At 51.4% G+C, this 17,021-nt stretch overlaps 6 protein-coding genes across 6 annotated transcripts; 4 read left to right on the top strand and 2 right to left on the bottom strand.

Annotated features, from left to right (window-relative positions):
• Nucleotides 1-1,947: 1,947 nt before the first annotated feature.
• Nucleotides 1,948-3,586, bottom strand: ANOM_009279 (putative salicylate hydroxylase; the record flags this gene model as incomplete). Its single annotated transcript, XM_015554535.1, has 4 exons — nucleotides 1,948-2,317; nucleotides 2,389-3,130; nucleotides 3,204-3,261; nucleotides 3,470-3,586. The coding sequence occupies 4 exons, from the start codon at nucleotides 3,584-3,586 to the stop codon at nucleotides 1,948-1,950; spliced, it is 1,287 nt and encodes a 428-aa protein (XP_015403376.1).
• Nucleotides 3,587-4,670: 1,084 nt separating this feature from the next.
• On the top strand, nucleotides 4,671-5,700 carry ANOM_009280 (uncharacterized protein; the record flags this gene model as incomplete). Its single annotated transcript, XM_015554536.1, has 3 exons — nucleotides 4,671-4,723; nucleotides 4,801-5,194; nucleotides 5,377-5,700. 3 exons carry the CDS (start codon nucleotides 4,671-4,673, stop codon nucleotides 5,698-5,700), a joined length of 771 nt encoding a protein of 256 aa, XP_015403373.1.
• Nucleotides 5,701-6,273: 573 nt separating this feature from the next.
• ANOM_009281 (putative transcription factor) lies at nucleotides 6,274-8,430 on the top strand (the record flags this gene model as incomplete). Its single annotated transcript, XM_015554537.1, has 1 exon — nucleotides 6,274-8,430. One exon carries the CDS (start codon nucleotides 6,274-6,276, stop codon nucleotides 8,428-8,430), a length of 2,157 nt encoding a protein of 718 aa, XP_015403374.1.
• Nucleotides 8,431-8,617: 187 nt separating this feature from the next.
• On the bottom strand, nucleotides 8,618-9,645 carry ANOM_009282 (SDR family NAD(P)-dependent oxidoreductase; the record flags this gene model as incomplete). Its single annotated transcript, XM_015554538.1, has 3 exons — nucleotides 8,618-8,775; nucleotides 8,854-9,421; nucleotides 9,484-9,645. The coding sequence occupies 3 exons, from the start codon at nucleotides 9,643-9,645 to the stop codon at nucleotides 8,618-8,620; spliced, it is 888 nt and encodes a 295-aa protein (XP_015403371.1).
• A 328-nt stretch (nucleotides 9,646-9,973) lies between these two features.
• ANOM_009283 (ATP-binding cassette transporter) lies at nucleotides 9,974-14,719 on the top strand (the record flags this gene model as incomplete). Its single annotated transcript, XM_015554539.1, has 11 exons — nucleotides 9,974-10,144; nucleotides 10,203-10,503; nucleotides 10,572-10,818; nucleotides 10,883-11,939; nucleotides 12,009-12,274; nucleotides 12,345-12,610; nucleotides 12,675-12,730; nucleotides 12,807-13,484; nucleotides 13,573-14,075; nucleotides 14,135-14,507; nucleotides 14,576-14,719. The coding sequence occupies 11 exons, from the start codon at nucleotides 9,974-9,976 to the stop codon at nucleotides 14,717-14,719; spliced, it is 4,062 nt and encodes a 1,353-aa protein (XP_015403372.1).
• Nucleotides 14,720-15,649: 930 nt separating this feature from the next.
• On the top strand, nucleotides 15,650-16,660 carry ANOM_009284 (ankyrin repeat domain-containing protein; the record flags this gene model as incomplete). The annotated part of the gene is made up of 1 exon (XM_015554540.1): nucleotides 15,650-16,660. The coding sequence occupies one exon, from the start codon at nucleotides 15,650-15,652 to the stop codon at nucleotides 16,658-16,660; it is 1,011 nt and encodes a 336-aa protein (XP_015403375.1).
• Between the last annotated feature and the right edge of the window lie 361 nt (nucleotides 16,661-17,021).

The raw sequence follows: 17,021 nt of genomic DNA on the forward strand, positions 1-17,021 counted from the left end.
GAAGCTTTGAAGAGCTTTCTGAATAATGAAGGTATTTTCAACAATTTCAAGGCAGGAGAAAAAGACATAAAGCGTATTCATTCGATGGCTCCCTGTAGCTATGGCATTACATTCCCTATCAAAGGTTAGAAGGTTTACTCGAAATCCGAGGTGAGATTCTGGAATGGGGACAGAACCTAGAAAGAAAAGCTTACAAATTACTTCAACGGTTCCGGAACATTGGGTCTTGCCATTATAACCAATAAAAGCGCACATTTATAGCCTCCAGGCATGAGTGAGCTAAGCTTTGCGGCGGTATCGGCCAGGGGGAAGAATGTTATATGGCCGCATAACCAGGGACAACTGCTGCACAGACTTGTGTCGATCATTGTGTACGCTGCAAATCTAGAGGCAGTTACAGATATAACTCTGTCAGTCATACGTTGAGAGATCCAGCACAAGTTGTCAGACCTGTCGGTGAGTGCTGCCCTAAGCACGGCGAGAGCAAGACCGCAAAATACTGAAGGGAGTTGGGGTAGGCCCGACATGTCAAATGTGACAAAGTACCCGGCGCATGCTTCAACTGTGCCTCCACGAAACTTAAATGAGAGGGATACGACCAGAATCGATTACCGCAGGTGATTGCGCGCGGGCAAAACTCGAGTCTGTGCGGAGTCCCACCATCCGTGTGGCGCATTTGAGTTCTGATGAACGGCATGGTTTCGCCTTGTTCCAAAGGAGAACCGTGCCGATTATGACAGAAACTTGATTCAACGTTTTGGTAGCGATGAGTACTGCAGTTGAGTCAAGCCGAGCCAGCCATCTGCCATGCAGTCATTGTGTTGAGCGCGGTGCACGAGTGCTCCTGGAATAAAGGCACGAACTTACAAACGCTACGCGACATCTATCACCGCTTCATACTCGCTCAATATAATAAAGCGTTGCCAAGCTGCACCTGCGCCTCAGATTCCATGATCCGCAGGTCTATACCATCGTACTGTTGTGTTGCATGGCCTTTGTCACTTTGGAGCTGGTGCAAGGGAATATCACCGTAGCTTCTGACATTTGTAGCAAGGGCTAAACATCCTGCGAAGCCCAGCCTGTGACACTGGCCACATCTCCGAGGCCCGCCCGCCAAAACGTAGAACCACCACTATTGGGAGCATTTGTGAACATGGAACGCACTGCGGGCAACTTCGACCTGTGCGATTCTGGGCTGAAGATCCAGTAAACCACCAGGCCGTTGACAGTACATAGTCCACGATCAACACTATTTGGGCCCCATATTGCGCATCATCAATGATATAATGCTATTTCAATCTTACTGCGAGCGCGCCACTCAGGAACCCTTAGCATTCGCCACGCTGGCCATCTCAATGGAACGGTGCCATGTTGTTTCGTAGTCGACGAGTTATTCGAGGCTTGGATTTTTGGAAACAGATCGAGCTCCATTTTCCTTATCAACAATGCTCAGACCGTTAGTGTAAGCCTTCCTACTGAACCAGAGTACGTATTGGATTATTCTACGCGCTCTTTCCAGGTTGAGATTTGCAGGCAGAAAATGGGTAAGGTATAACCTAACCTAACCGACCTCAGTCAAGGTACAAAAGTCCACTAACCTAGATAGGTTAAAGTTAGAAGGAGCCACGGTTAACATTGGATGCCTGACACGGCGTCAAGGCGTCGAACTAATCCTGTATAGGAAGGCAGTCACACAGGGGTTTCCAAAAATACTAGCAGAGAATGGTTAGCCCTAGTTCACCGCTTGACTAAGTAGGATGAAGTTGCCGCCTCAGGCAGAGGTAGGTTAAAATGTTAATCACAGAGGAACAATATATATCTACACTCAACCACGGTGAAGCAAGCTAGGAACAACCAATTGAATCCATTAATCAAACCAAACATAACCATACACTAGTCTAAGTAAAAATCCAGTGAAATTTCCCTCTCACCTGTTTCTCTCTCCCCTTAAAGGGATGATTCGAGATGCATTGGCTTTGTGTTCTCTGACCATGTTGCCAAAGCGTGTTCCTCCGCATTCCATCCCCACAAACGCTGCTGAGTTTCTGCATCAGCCCATTTGTCCGGGTTGGCTGCACTCTTCATGCTCGCAAGGAACTGTTCATCGCGAGCCTTTTGCTCGGGACCATCGGGGAGATGTAAAATAGTACGGTTAGCCATTCCCGATTGCTGGATCGCCTCAGCGCGTGGTTTACGGGACATCTCGTAGGCCCGAAGCGCCTCAGGAATGGCATGCCGAGAGGGTATGACAGATAGGAGAATAGCCAAGGCGGCCGCATCCTCAACAGCTTGAGCGGCACCTTGCGCAACATATGGTCTGGCTCCCGATCAGCTTTCATGTTTCTTGCTGAACAACATCAACAGAGGAAGGACGGGACCAAGACTTACAGCATCGGATGACAAGCATCCCCAAGCAGCGCAACACGGCCTTTCGTCCACGAATCTAGGCTTGGGTAGCTGCACAGCTTCCACTCCAGGACCTCATCTTCTTTGACGAGATCGAGGAGCTTTAGCACCGTTGTGTCCCAGCCATGATAATGACGCAACATACTTTGCTTGGACGCCGTCGTAGTCCATGACTCTTCTGCTTCATGATCGTCTGGATGAAGTAAGACAATATTAAACAGCTCATGGTTACGCACGGGATACGCGATAATATGACGATGTGGCCCAATCCAGCGAGTAGCGCTGGGACTATCCAACAAGGCTTTCAACTCCTGGTCCTGCTCCATCACTTCTCGTGACAGCATGATGCGGTAAGCGGCATCCCCCGTTGGAATGGGCTGCATCGCCAATGGCCCCAGGATCTCCCCGCGGAGCACTGATTTGATCCCATCGGCTGCCACCACCACATCACCCGTTACCACCGTGCCATCCACTAGCGTGACGGCCGCTGGGTGGTAGGACTTGATGCCCGTAACACGGGAGTTTACCTTCAGCTGCACATTCTCCAGCGCCAGAGCCTTGGTGATGAGCGCGTTATGCAGATCGGCACGATGCACGACCGTCTGCTGCCCGTAAGCCTTATTAACAGGCATTGTGCTGAGGATGCCACCATCCTTCCAGCGGCGAATAGTAATGCTTTCAAGTGCGATGTCCTTGGCATGTACCATGGAAGATACTCCCCATTCTAGCGCCCCAGCCAAGAGGGGAGAGGTTTAGCCTCAAGATGTACTTAAGATATCTGCACCTAAAGGACTTACGATCAAAAAGACGTAGCATATTAGGCGATGCTTGAATTCCGGCACCAACTTCCATCAACTACAAGTCCCACGTGATGAAGATTAGTTCTATCACCCAGATATTCTGCTCCTGTTATCAGCTGCAGTGAGGGGCACGCACTTTTGGGGCCGATTCCAAGATAGTAACATGGTGACCACGCAGGCCTAAGGCCAGTGCTGCTGCCATACCACCAATCCCTGGATTTTATATCAGAAGACATTTGGCTATGAGACTTGAAGAGACGCACCGGCTCTGAGTTGCGTGTAACATATGAGTCAATGCAGGAACCGGAATTAAGGGAATAGATGGTATCGTACCCAACAATGACAACTTCAAGAGCTGTCTTCGCCTGAGGTACAATCATGGTGCCAATCAAAGGAGGGAATAATCAATATTCAAGAGTTGTGGCAGACCTGGCGGACTGGAGGAGGAATTGATACAGCGAAAGAGGCCATCTACATTTTTTGTCCAATTCAAGCACGCGGACAAGAGTCTTATATACTAATGGTGATATTTCTACTTTAACCTGCAAAATCTCTTCCCACCGGCTTTTCTATCCAATTTGTTCCCCTTGGCTCCTTCCCCTCTCAATTTTGATCTTGTCGGCAATTTCTCACTCCCGGAGCTATAGTCGGTAGTAGCTGCAAAGGATGTCTAGCATCGACTAGGCCGAGATAGGCAAATTTATCAACAAAGTCTGCCCCGAGGCATGGTTACAATTGATCTTGACGGTGGGATCTGGGTATAGTGTATCTTTCGGCTGATGAGGGCTCATGGTAGGTTCGGCAAACTGCCGAGAGATTCCCTTTTGGCTGACGTTATTGAACGGCTAAGCGAAATTTCTTAAGGGACGGCTCGCGGACGGACCAGAACAGGGCGCCCCACCAGCTAAAGCCTAATTACCATGACTGGCAGCTGAAACGATGAGTCGGTCTAAATACCTACTATAGTATATATGCAGTGATATACTAGTGAGCCATCGTTCCTGGACATCTGATTGGCTCCGCTTACACCCCTCAGCAACACCAATATGAGGCTAATGGCAGCATGCAAGTCCAGACGGTGTTGCTGAACGGCCCCCCGACTCTGTATTGTTCATGAGATGTCTATTCTCGGCAAATTCTCAAGGCCCAGGAGTCATATTTGCCGATATATCGACCGTGAGTCTTGAAGTCTCCCGTCCAGCTGCTAACTAACGACACGGGCTATTCCTAGTCCAACAACGAACGCAGATTATCTAGAGACCACTGGGATGATGGTGGCATCTGAGTCCTGCCATCCTAATCTTGCCAAGCGATCGGAACGAAAGGACGGACTGACCTCTTCTTCGGCGAAACCGTCAAGTATTTAACCTGTCGCGTCGGAAGGATGTCGTCAATGGCAGAGAGAAGATACACAGACACCTGCGAGCGGTCCTAGATATCTGAGTTTGCCCTTCTGTTCTTGCCATGCCTCCTCTGATCCCATACCATGTCTCTGCCGGGAGTAATCCTGTCGTCAAGTGCGTTATTGCTTTCCCTCCTCTTACCACCGTCCGTATTAGGTTTTCCGGACGTCCATTAACTTCTCCCCTGCTAGGTTTGGAGGCGCCCTTGTTACCGAATTCTTGGAACCCCCGCCGGGTCGGTGCTTCTGCTTCCGTCAAAAGTACAGCCTGAAGCCTCCCATTGACGAAGGGGACCCGGACTACGAACGGATCAATGCAGCACTGAATCACCCCTCCGGCCCTCCCCTCCACTTCCACCCGTTCCAAAACGAATATTTCCGGGTCGAGCAAGGACGCATGTGCCTTGAAGTCAACGGTGAGACTCGCATTCTGACGCCCGAAGATGGAGAGGTCCAGGGCCGGGCCGGGTCCATCCACCGGTTCTACATCGCCCCTGACAGCACCGAAGACATGGTCATTATCCTCAGTGCCTCCGATCCCGGTCTGGACTACCAACTTGATCGCGTTTTCTTCGAGATTGGTATGGTTTGTGGCATGATTACCTGGTGCACGAGGGCAAGATGGATTTCATCCAATTACTCTGCGTATGTTCTCTTCTTTTTCCTTTTCGTTTTGTTTTTGGATTTTATTGAGACCACACTCATCCCTCCCCCCAACTGCTACTCCTTTCTCGAGCCGACAGAGAGTTAACGGGTCGGTGTGAATAGACATATGATGCGGGGGATGCGTATCTTCTGCCCCCAGCCTGGGTACCGAATTGCTTGCGAAAGACGATCGGGTACTGGGGCGGAATCATTGTGGGGCGTTGGATTGGGGGTCTGCTGGGCTACCGGCCGTTCTTCAAGGAGTATACCACGGACTGGGAGTACGCCGTGAAGAAGATGGAGTCATCTTTCTTCACACGACGGCTGGTGGGGCGCTCGTTCTCCTCCGCCCTCGATTGGGCGCAGCTGGAGGAGTGCGCACGTGCGTGGGGGGATGGAGGAGGCACCGATCGCTTCGTCAAACCTCACCCTAAGCTAGTAGACTAGCTATGTCAAATTCTAAAATCAAAATGCTCCCGAGAACTCATGGAACGTAGTATGCAAGTCGGCTAGTCGGTTCGGTAACAGATTGAGATCCAACGGCGAGAACCAATCCCAGGGGTGAGCTAGACTCAAAAAGGGCCCCGGAACAAAGCGTGATCCGCGGCCGCATCTCACGTAACTTCTGTGTAAGCAGAAGGAATCACGCCATCCAGCGGGTTTTCCCGAATCTAGACCCAATGGGGCAGCTCTACGTCCAAACTGGGAGGCTTGGCCTTGGTAAGCTAATTTAAAAGGAAATACGTGTGGACCCTCCAGCAGTCCGCCGCCTTTCCAGGGAATATGATTGGCTGGCTCCTCCGCATGTTCCTACTGGACAGGAACCCACTCGTGATAATGGGTCAGGTGAGGTCAGTGACTGATTGGGCCTTATGCTACTTTATTCCACAATGGACATACTTGACGCTACTTCACCTCTGCCGCCATTTCTATATCATCGTCAATTTTCGAATTGCAGTGAACTCCCTCGTGCCGTCCCCTGGGTCTAGCAATCACTGCCGATCCCCCCACCCTCTCGTAATGCTTTACAATTTCGTATCGATACGCTCCACACCACTCGTCAAGCGGAGAAAAGTGCGTCGGGCATGCGACTTCTGCCGTCAGCATCGCGTCCGCTGTGATGGCAGATTACCCTGTGGCCAGTGTGTTACGAACAAGGTGCCATGCAACAAGCCTTCGCAGCATTCACACTCACATCCACATCCGAATGCACATCCACGCCCCTCATCTGGAAATCGAGAGTTGCAGCCGTCAGGCCCATCTGGTTTCCCACACGCCCAGCCTGCACCTCCCTCCGCCCCGAACCAGGCGGTCCCAGGCCAGCAAGTGAGGCCCCAATTAAGTCCGCCGCGGACTCCATCGATACATCATGCTGCTGTCGCTCCGCTTTCACGGCACTTGGACTCCTTCGCCAGCTTCATCTCTCGCGTGAATAGTTTCTGCTCCGTGGTGTCCCAGATGTCGACCCGACCGTCTCCTCAACCCACCGAAGCAGCCCCTGCAGACGTTCCGTGTTCGTCACGAGACTTGCGAGGGGGAGTAGAGCCAGTTCTTGCGCAGCTAACTCCGGACAGCCTAAAGGAGCTTCAGGAAACACTGTTCGATATTTTCTGGACTCGATATCATTTCCTGATGCCGATCGTCAGTGCAGAGGACTTGGCGGGAATGTTGGATGGACGCTCGGAGCCGTTGCGACAGGCTGCTATGGCCTACTGTTTGCAATCGATCTATCATGCCGGGCTTCATAACCGCTTGCTGGGCATCCAGAAGGGCATGGTATCATCCGGTCATGGGGAGAATCCTTCTCAAAGCCCTCTGGTAGCGAAACTGTTCGTAACCTTATTCCAACAAGCACTGGCTACAAATAATGTCTATATCATTTACGCAGAACCGACTATGGCAGATGTGCAGCGGCATCTCTTCATGGCTGCCTTCTTACTGAACTCGGGAGAACATCAGGCGGCATATAACATCATCGGTGTAGCTATGCGACTCACGCAGTCCCTCGACCTACAGCGCCTCCCAAGAACACATCTGCCGCCACAAGAGGTGGAAACACGCCAGCGAATCTGGTGGAAGTTGGTTCATCTCGATTTCCATTGTTCCCGCCTGCTAGGAAAGCCGATGGCGGTCTCTTTGAATGACAAGACAATTACCGTGCCGCATCCGACACCGGAGTCATCCGTGACCGCCCCGGACCTCAGTTACTACTCAGCATCGATCTCACTGACGGTGATGGCACGACAAGTGGCGAAGTCCCTGGAAGATCACTTGGATACTGTATCAGAAACAGTCGACTCGGTCACCAGGATTGAGCGTTATGCGCACTATCTGTCGCGGGAAATCCAGCACCTATATCAATGGAGAGATCGGATCCTGGAAGCAAAATTGTTTCCCAATATCACCCTTGCCTGTGGAGCTTACCGACCCGACGCAGTGGCTGCTACCCAGGATGGGCTAAAGCAGGATCATGATGCAAGGCTGTCATTTCACCTGGCCCCGGCGGTGATCCTACAGCGAACCCTCCTGGAGCTCCAGTATCACGACATTGTCCTCTGGGCTCATCATTCATTCATCCAGTTTCCGAGTCGTGGCTTGGTGCCGCAGCGGAGTCCACAAGCCGATGTGCACGCCACCACCGCAATACAGCATGCGCTCACCGTCACCGACCTCATCCGTCTTCGGATGCTCTATCATGATGGTCTTTATGGATGCTCCGAGGTCTACCAGTACCTGTGGAATGCCGTTCTCACCCTTATCGGGTTTATGCTGGCCTACCCCTTATGCTACTGGTTTCCTCTTGCCCAGCAGCATGTCGAACGGTCCCTTCAGATCTTCGAGGGAGCAGGACCCGTCAACCCGATTGCATCGCGAGCTGCCCACCTGACACAGTATCTGCTGGGGCGGGTCAGTGCCCTGATGGAGTTGCTCAGTTCTCAATCGTCAGCCCCGAATGATCGGAATGATGGTCGGGGCGTGCAAACCTTTGATCCGGTCGAACCAGAGAAGCAGCACCAGCACCAGCAGCCGACCTCATTCACATGTGAGGATGATGCGTTATGGTCATGTGCAGATACTGTTGACCCCAATATTTGGTATGGGTACTGCCACGAAATTAACGATATGCTGATGGATGTGCCTGAGATCCCACTAGGTACTGAATTTTTCACGTCATAACTACGATTCTTGGTAATTATTCCCAGCATCATGCTCGTAATTCATACAGCCTTAAGAGGTTCATTCTCTGAGTCTAAAATCTATGGCATATCATAAATCATGTACATAAAATCGGGTTACCAGATATGCTCCAATATGAGAAGGGGGCCAAACCACTCTCAAGAAACGGGATAGGTAAGTCCCCCGGTCAGATGAATTGACCCACCGTCAGCTTATCCGACGAAGCAAATTCCGATTGCCGAGCTTCGAGCTCTGCGAGATCCCAATTGCAGGAGAGGTGGCGCCCATTGAGGTATTGCGGACGTTTCGCTGCCAGGTACACGGTCACAGCACTCGGTAGCTCCGCTATTTGAAACATTAGAATATAATTGTTACGATTGCACAGGTTGCTTCTTGAAGCAGAGAAGTGGTTTTGGAACTTACGGGTATCCTTGGCAAATGGTTTAAACCCATCCAGCGTCATGCTAGTGAGGACGATGCCCGGCGAGAGACTGTAGGCGGCCACCCGGGGGTTTTCCGCTGCAATGAACTCGGTGAATTTGGCCACCCCAAGCTTACTGATGAAGTAGCTGCTCAGTCCCGGTGGAGTCAGGGCAATCGTCGAGATCAAGTTCACCACGGTTGGTTGAAAGTCCGCGGCCTCATCCGCAATCAAACGCAGGTATGCCGCCGTAATCAGATATGTCCCCCGTACGTTGACCTCAAAGTCCTTCCACCATGTGGTGGAGTGGGACTCGGCCACGGGCGCCACTGAAGCGAAGACGCCGGCATTGTTGACCAGGGTGTGTACTGCGGTTCCAAACTTCTCCTTGATAGTCACAAAAGTCTGTGCCAGTGCCTTCTCATCGGTGATATCTGTAGGTACGGCCAGCACCTCGACGGCGGGGAATTCCGCTTCCACAATAGCCTTCGTCTCTTCAGCTGACTGAGCAGATTGGGTAATAAGAACCAGCCCCTTGACCCCGGCCTGTGCGTGAGCTCGTGCAATGGCCTGTGGAGAATTGGAAACGTCAGCTGTGCTTCCTTCGGGCACGGAACAGAGGTGATTCTTACTCGTCCGATTCCTTTTCCTGCCCCTGTGACAATAGTTACTTTGCCCGCTTGGGAGAGGTCTGACCGTGTGGGATCAATGGTGGGATAGACATCGCGGTAGTAGTCCTTGGTAATAGACCCTGCGCGGGTGAATTGATCAGGATCAATCTGGGAATCAGACATGGCAAATGGAGGGAATTGGGGGAATTGGGAGAAATTGTGATGAATCTTTGTGCAACAATCTTGGGGAAGCCGAGAATTTTGCTTTTCTCCTCCTGCGTCGCTTCTGCTATTTATCTCTGCACCACGATGTTATCCGCGACTCCACGGTGGAGCCCGTCGCAGCCCTCCCCCAGTCTAACCATAAGGGGCAACCATTGCTCCATTTGGTAACCCGACATCAGTGCCCTTGATATGATGCTTGGACACTTTTAAAAGTCCTCTCAATAGGTCGCTCTACACAGAAACTCAGTCTCGAAATCTGGATTCTCAGCACATCAATCTCTGCATCATGGAATCCTCGAGTGACACCAAGGAGTACGACTCCAGCGAAGAGACTCAGCAAGATGCAGAGATCGACCAACTGGTCGATGATTTTCTTAAACGCCAGACTACCGCAGAATCGGAACGCTTGGGTGACATAATCTTAAAGGATCTGTCTGTCATAGGAGCTGGAGCCGGGGTTTGCTTTCCTATACACACGCATTTCCCTGGATGTGCCGCGCCACTAACTTCACCAGCATCAACGGATGCATGACGTCCCTGAAACATTGCAACGGATGTCGAAGCTCGCCAACCCAGCGACCTGGTTCTCTAGGGGGCCTCCTCCATCTCGGGCAATCCTCCAGCGTCTGACTGGTACGATTCGACAAGGTGAGATGTTGATGGTCGTTGGCCGCCCGGGCAGTGGATGCACCACCGTTTTGAAAGCCCTGGCGAACATAAGGGATGAGTATTTGGCGATGGAGGGCGATGTATGGTATGGGTCAATGGATGCGGGGACCGTCAACCAGGCCAGAGCCAACCAGGTGGCCTTCGTGGGTAAGAGAACCGCTGCACCATCTATGCAATCTCGCACAGTGCTAAAAAGGCGCATGGAAACGTTACAGGAGAGGACGACATCCACTTCCCAACATTATCGGTCGGCACCACGCTCAAGTTTGCTCTCAATACCCGCCGTTCAACCTCCGACCCGGATCGCGCCCAACACCTCCAACAAGACTTACAGACTGTGCTTGAACTCATGGGACTGGATCATGTAGCACAGGTCCGCATCGGGAGTGACCATATTCGTGGAGTGAGCGGCGGTCAGCGTCGTCGGGTGTCTCTGGCTGAGGCACTGTGCACCCGCGCAAGGTGAGTAAACCTCCAAACATTTGCGACAACTGAAAGGCATTCGCTAACCGTACCATCACTCAAGTCTGTTTTGCTTTGACAATCCTACGCGAGGTCTGGACTCATCAACCGCCATTCGCTTTTTGACCACCGTGCGCAAATACACCACACGTAGTCGATGTATGACCGCGATGTCTCTCTATCAAGCTAGCGATGCGGCAGTCGCACTCTTCGACAAAGTTCTGGTCTTGAATGACGGGCGTGTCGCATACTACGGCCCGGCAACTTCAGCCAAAGCTTACTTTGAGTCCCTTGGGTTCTACTGCTCTCCAAGGATTTCGGTCTCTGATTTTCTGGCATCCATGTCTGCAGCCCCAGAAGGTCGGACCCCTCGAACAGACCTTCACCGGCCGGTGCCAATTCACCCGGCTGACTTTGAGACCCGGTTCAGGGAGAGCAGCTTCTACTTGCAGACAGTGAGTGAGGCCGCAAAGCCACCGCAATCCACAGCAGTGGGCAAATTAAAAGCGTCGGGGTACGCTCTGCCGCTGTATCGTCAGGTATATGAGTGTACAGTCCGCCATTATCAGATCTTTTTAACCGACCGGGCCGCCTGGATCGCTGAGGCAGCCGGGACGATTGTGCAAGCTCTGCTTTTAGGTACCCTGTTCCGCAATCAGAGACCCGTGACGCAAGGGCTATACACGCGCGCCTCGGCCCTCTTCTTCTGCGTCCTCATTATGGGTTTACAGGCTTCTGCCGAATTCGGAAATACATTTGTCCAGCGCCCAATCCTGCTCAAGCAGAAGGCTTTGCGGTTCTACCGTCCGGGCGCCTACGCGCTCGGCCAGATTCTCGCGGACGTACCCTGGAAATTTATCTTCATCTTGTACTCACTCCCCATCTACTGGATGATTGATTTCCAGCGCACAGCGGGGCATTTCTTCACCTGGCTGGTCTGCCTCTATATGGGCCTAATGGCACTGAGCGTCATGTTTCGGGCTATTGCCGTCTTCACTAACTCCATCACTCGAGCCATTCTCCCTGTCGGGCTTTTGCTCAATGTGTTCATTATATATACGGGTTTTTACATCACTCCCCCAGGCATGAAGGTCTGGCTTTTTTGGATCCGCTACCTTGATGTGAGTAAGAACCAACAAATGCAGAATGCGTGCCTCAGAGTGTGCTAACCGTCTGCCATTCTAAACCAGCCGATGTACTATATCTTCGAGTCTGTTTCTCTCAATGAGATTGGGACTAGCTCCTATCAGTGTAGCAGTCAGGACATCGTTCCCCGAGGAGCGGCATACAATGAGACTAGCTATCAGGCTTGTGCAGTGTCTGGGTCTGTCCCTGGTGAACTGACCCTTGCCGGGAGGCTCTATTTAATGGCCGAGTATGGCTTCGAACACACGCACTTGTGGCGAAATGTCGGCATTAATGCCGCATTCTTCGTCTTCTTTTCGGCTGTGGTAATGTGTGTTTCTTTCCTTCTCGACAAATGTATAGTTCAGCAGGATAGACGCTGACTTTATTCGTACATACAGGATTGGAATGGAACGATTCCGTCATGCGGCTGAACACATGTCAACGATATTTTACCGAAGGCTACCGTCCTGGGTGAAAGCATCGCCCTCGCGCTCTACGGACATCGAGGATCCAGCATGTGTCACTGAGACGAAGGAGTCCAAGCCTAGCTCCAACCACGATGTGACAGTGATCGGCCGTCTAGAGACGACCCAGAGTGTGTTTACATGGCAAGAACTATCACTTCAGCTCGACGACAACAAGCGTTTGCTACACGAAGTTTCAGGTAAGGCCTTCCTGGGTTAGTGTTCGGAGGGAGAAGGCGTCTCACCAATTTATCTTTTTCATAGGGTGGCTTGAGCCCGGAAAGATGACTGCATTAATGGGCATGTCTGGTGCAGGCAAGGTAAGTAATGTGCAAACTCATTGGGACGCTGTGTGCATATAGAGCCCCCAGGCTGACAGAACCGGTGTCTGTACAGACTACACTCCTTGATACCCTCGCTCAGCGAATCCAGATTGGGCGCTTATCCGGAGGGCTCTATCTGAACGGGCAGAGTCTTCCGGCATCGATGGGACGGCGCACAGGGTTTGTCCACCAAAACGATATCCACCTGGCATCATCCACGGTTAGAGAAGCTCTCCAGCTGAGCGCACGCCTCCGTCGTCCGGCAACGGTTTCCTGGGACGAGAAGATGGGACATGTGGAAATGCTGATACAACTCTTAGAGATGGAGGATATTGCCGAAGCAATGATCGGAGTGCCAGGGGCGGGATTGAATCTCGAACAGCGCAAGCGCGTCAGTATCGGAGTCGAACTAGCTGCGAAGCCGGACATTGTTCTGTTTCTCGACGAGCCCACGTCCGGCTTGGATGGTAATTCAGCCCTCTCCATCGTACAACTGATGCGTAGGCTCTCCGACGCTGGCCAGACGATCCTCTGCACGATTCACCAACCCTCTGCCCAAATGATTGAACAGTTTGACAACTTGCTTCTGTTGGTGCCCGGCGGCAAGACAGTTTACTTCGGCCCGTTGGGCTCCCGGTGCCAAAAGATCCTGGATTACTTCGCTCGCTATACGCGGCGCTGCGGAGAGACCGAAAATCCGGCGGATTACCTTTTGGCAGTTAGCGCCGAGCCTGATGCAGACTGGTTTGAGGTATGTTGTACTATCCCACCCGCTTCCCTACCCCGTCAGTGTTGTTGTCTCAATCAATTACGCGAGTCTGACCTTCTGGATGAAATAGACTTGGCGACAGTCGCCTGAGTATGGTTCCACACAAGAGCAACTTCACAAATTGCTCCAGGTGCAGGATGCCAAGGAGTCATCGTCAGAATCTGATCAGACATATGCAGCCTCTTATCTCGACCAGCTCCGCGTGGTCACGCAACGCGCTTTCACAAATTACTGGCGTGACTCAGACTACGTGCTAGGCAAAATCCAGCTCAACATCTGGATGGGACTGATGAATGGGCTCACTTTTCTTCAGCTGTCCAACGATCTGACAGACTCCCGCGGACGGATGTTTTCAATCTTCGTCGGTGTGATCACGGGTCCCGTACTCAGTCTCCAGATTGAACCTCGCTTCATCCTCCTCCGCGATCAATTCCTGGCGCGGGAGAATGAGTCGCGCGTGTACCACTGGAGCATCTTTACCGTCAGCGCACTGCTTGTGGAGATTCCGTTCACCCTCCTGGGCGGGTTGATCTACTGGCTTCTCTGGTACTACATGGTCGGCTACCTCACCGTGTCGACCGCGCGGGGTACGCCTTCCTCATGTATGAGCTGTACTCACTGTTCGTCGCGAGTCTCGCTCAACTGACTGCCTCCCTCTTCCCCACCGTCCTCGCTGCACAGGTGGCGACGGGGTTCGTCTGGCTGGTCGTCAATACCTTCAACGGGCCCCTGTCGCCACCACCTCTGACTCCGCGTGGATGGCGGTGGTTTTACAATATTTCTCCCTTATTCTACTTTATCGAGGGGATTGGTACCAACGCCATGCATGCTCTTCAAATTACATGCCGTGACTCCGAGCTCACCACTTTCCAGGCGCCCGCGGGGGAGACATGTGCCTCCTACACGGCCGAATTTTTTGGCCTGGCTAGTTCTACAGGTTATCTGGTTGATCCCAATGCAACGGGCTTGTGCGAGTATTGTGCCTATGCGAATGGGGATGAATATGTCAGTATTCCTTTTTCAGTTCATCCTCTTTTATGAAGAAAGCTAATGATTTCTTCTTGATCCTATAGGTCAAGCAATATGACATGAGTTATTCACAACGTGGCAATAATGTCGGCATCTTCATTGGGTTCATCCTCTTCAACTACACCATGGCGGTGCTGGCGACATACCTCATCTTTATCTTCAAATGGCGGAAACGCCGATCGACATGATTGTCGACAATACCTTCGAGTCGTGAATTTTCGATCGCCATATCGACTACCTAGGCATGTTTGCGCACAAGAGAGAATACGAGATATAACGGGGAACGGATACAAATGTAGGATAAGACTGACAAATGGAGGCAGAGAGAGGGCGATATATTGCCATGTACACAGCTACTTTTCACACTCCGTGCAACATCCTATCTCCTCACCTTTATAGGACGCGGCACATCTCCTTCGGTTGTGCTGCATCGCGTTCAATCCATGTACATATATGAAGCATCTCCACATATACTCCTCTGATTTTCTCTTTGCTTGTTCATGGGAGTTCAATCACCGCTTGTCTTTTGTCGGAAGTAACTGGCAGTGGGTCATAAGCTTTACTAGTGAAGAAGTCTCAATCAACTGATAGGTTTTGGTGTACTAGCTGGAACGAGAAGACACCAATGGCATTTAGACAGGTAAAAACGTAGGGTTTTTTTTTTTTCGCGCGTCCTCAACATGTGACAATGGCCCCCTACTGTGTATGAGCAATAGACGTGGCCGTCATGTGACGGGGCAAAAGGGTGGGGTATTCAGACAGATTCCTCCAGCCTCGACCAGACGACTCCTGCTTGTCTACTACCTATCTCCACCCTGCTCTCCGTGTAGGACCCCTCTATCCATTCTGTCCTCTGGGACTTATCTCCTCTCTTATTAGCGTCCTTACTTTGCATCTCCAAGGCCCAAAAGTTGCCACCAAGCCTCTAAGGCAATAACTCGGTCAACCGAAGAAAGCACGCGATGCGGCCGTTGTTGGACCTGCCAAACGAAATTCTCCATCGTATTGCAGGCTCTCTGGACTTAGAATCAGATATGAATTTGTTAGCCAGGACGAACCGCGACTTTCACAGCATAATTAACCCTTTTTTGTATCGTTTCAATGCTATACATGGACAAATGTCCGCACTCCTATGGGCTGCCGATCAAGGGATGGTCAAGACTGCTCAGCATTCACTGAATGCTAGTTTCGGAGTTTCAACCACCGTAAAACTTGAGATATTCTATGATGCACTTGCAATCGCGGTACAAGCGGGACACACGAGTATCGCGAAGACTCTTCTAATGCAAGAGGGAATCGATCCTAATTTCCATTATCGGCATAGAGAGGCCGGAGAATGCATAACGCTTTTAGCAAGAGCAGCTCGGGCAGGTCATGTACATATGGTTGCCCTGTTGCTGTCAACAAAAGGCATCAACCCGAATCTAGGAGATTGCATGGGAAAACCACCGATTGCTTATGCGGCAATAAACAACCAGGATCCAGTGGTTGAACAGCTGCTTGCCGCCCCGGGCGTAGATCCGAATTGGAAAGATGACCATGGGCGTACGCCACTTGCCTGGACAGTTAGTTTCGGATCAGAAGCAGCTGTATCCCTATTCCTATCTCGACAGGACATTGATGTCAATTCCGCAATAACTACGGATTATCTGTGGAAAAAGGGATGGACAGCCCTGATGTTCGCGGCTAGCAGGGTATTTGCAATGAAAGTGGAGCTATTGCTTCAGACGCCACATATCAATGTGAACCACCAATGCTTCCGTGGAAAAACAGCGTTACACCACGCGGTGCAGGTTGGCTCTGAAGTTATCGTCCAGCTTCTACTTGCAAAGGGGGCTTATCCCGATCCCAGAGACGACAACAATAACTCTCCCCTAGTTTGGGCCGCATCGAGAGGTTACCTATCCATCATGAAATTGCTATATGAAGCAGGGGCTGACCTCAACACTGCCCCGAGGGATGGCTGTACTGCACTTATTGAAGCTTCGGCTGGCGGATATACAGATATAGTTTTGTTTCTATTAGGCACGGGAAAGGTGGACCTAGCAGCGCAAAGCGAAGATAGCAAGCGCAATGCTTTGTCGGTAGCTGTAGAGGGGGGTATCGGGAAATTGTCGACCTTTTATTGAGAAAGAATGGCCAAGGGTTTCCTAACGAAATTGACTCTTACGGAAGAACGCCACTATCATATGCGATTCAGCATGGTGATGTTGAGACAATCAAATTGCTGATAAAGAATTCATCCCCAGTTGATAGCAAGGAAACAGACGTCCACGGCCAAACACTCCTCTCCTACGCTGCACAGCACAACAATCCAGAAATATTTAAGCTGCTAGCGTCAGTCTCAAAGGTTAGTACATAGTGGTCCCGCATAATTTAATATGTAGTTACTCCGAGACCAAGAACCCGCTCCACCATGCAAACTACCAAGCCACGAGTTTCACCCCCAGAAGCTGGTCCAGATCCAGAGAGTTCCCGAAGATGACCTCA

This window comes from Aspergillus nomiae (genome assembly GCF_001204775.2).
Source record: "Aspergillus nomiae NRRL 13137 chromosome Unknown contig00344, whole genome shotgun sequence".
Classification (NCBI taxonomy): domain Eukaryota; kingdom Fungi; phylum Ascomycota; class Eurotiomycetes; order Eurotiales; family Aspergillaceae; genus Aspergillus; species Aspergillus nomiae.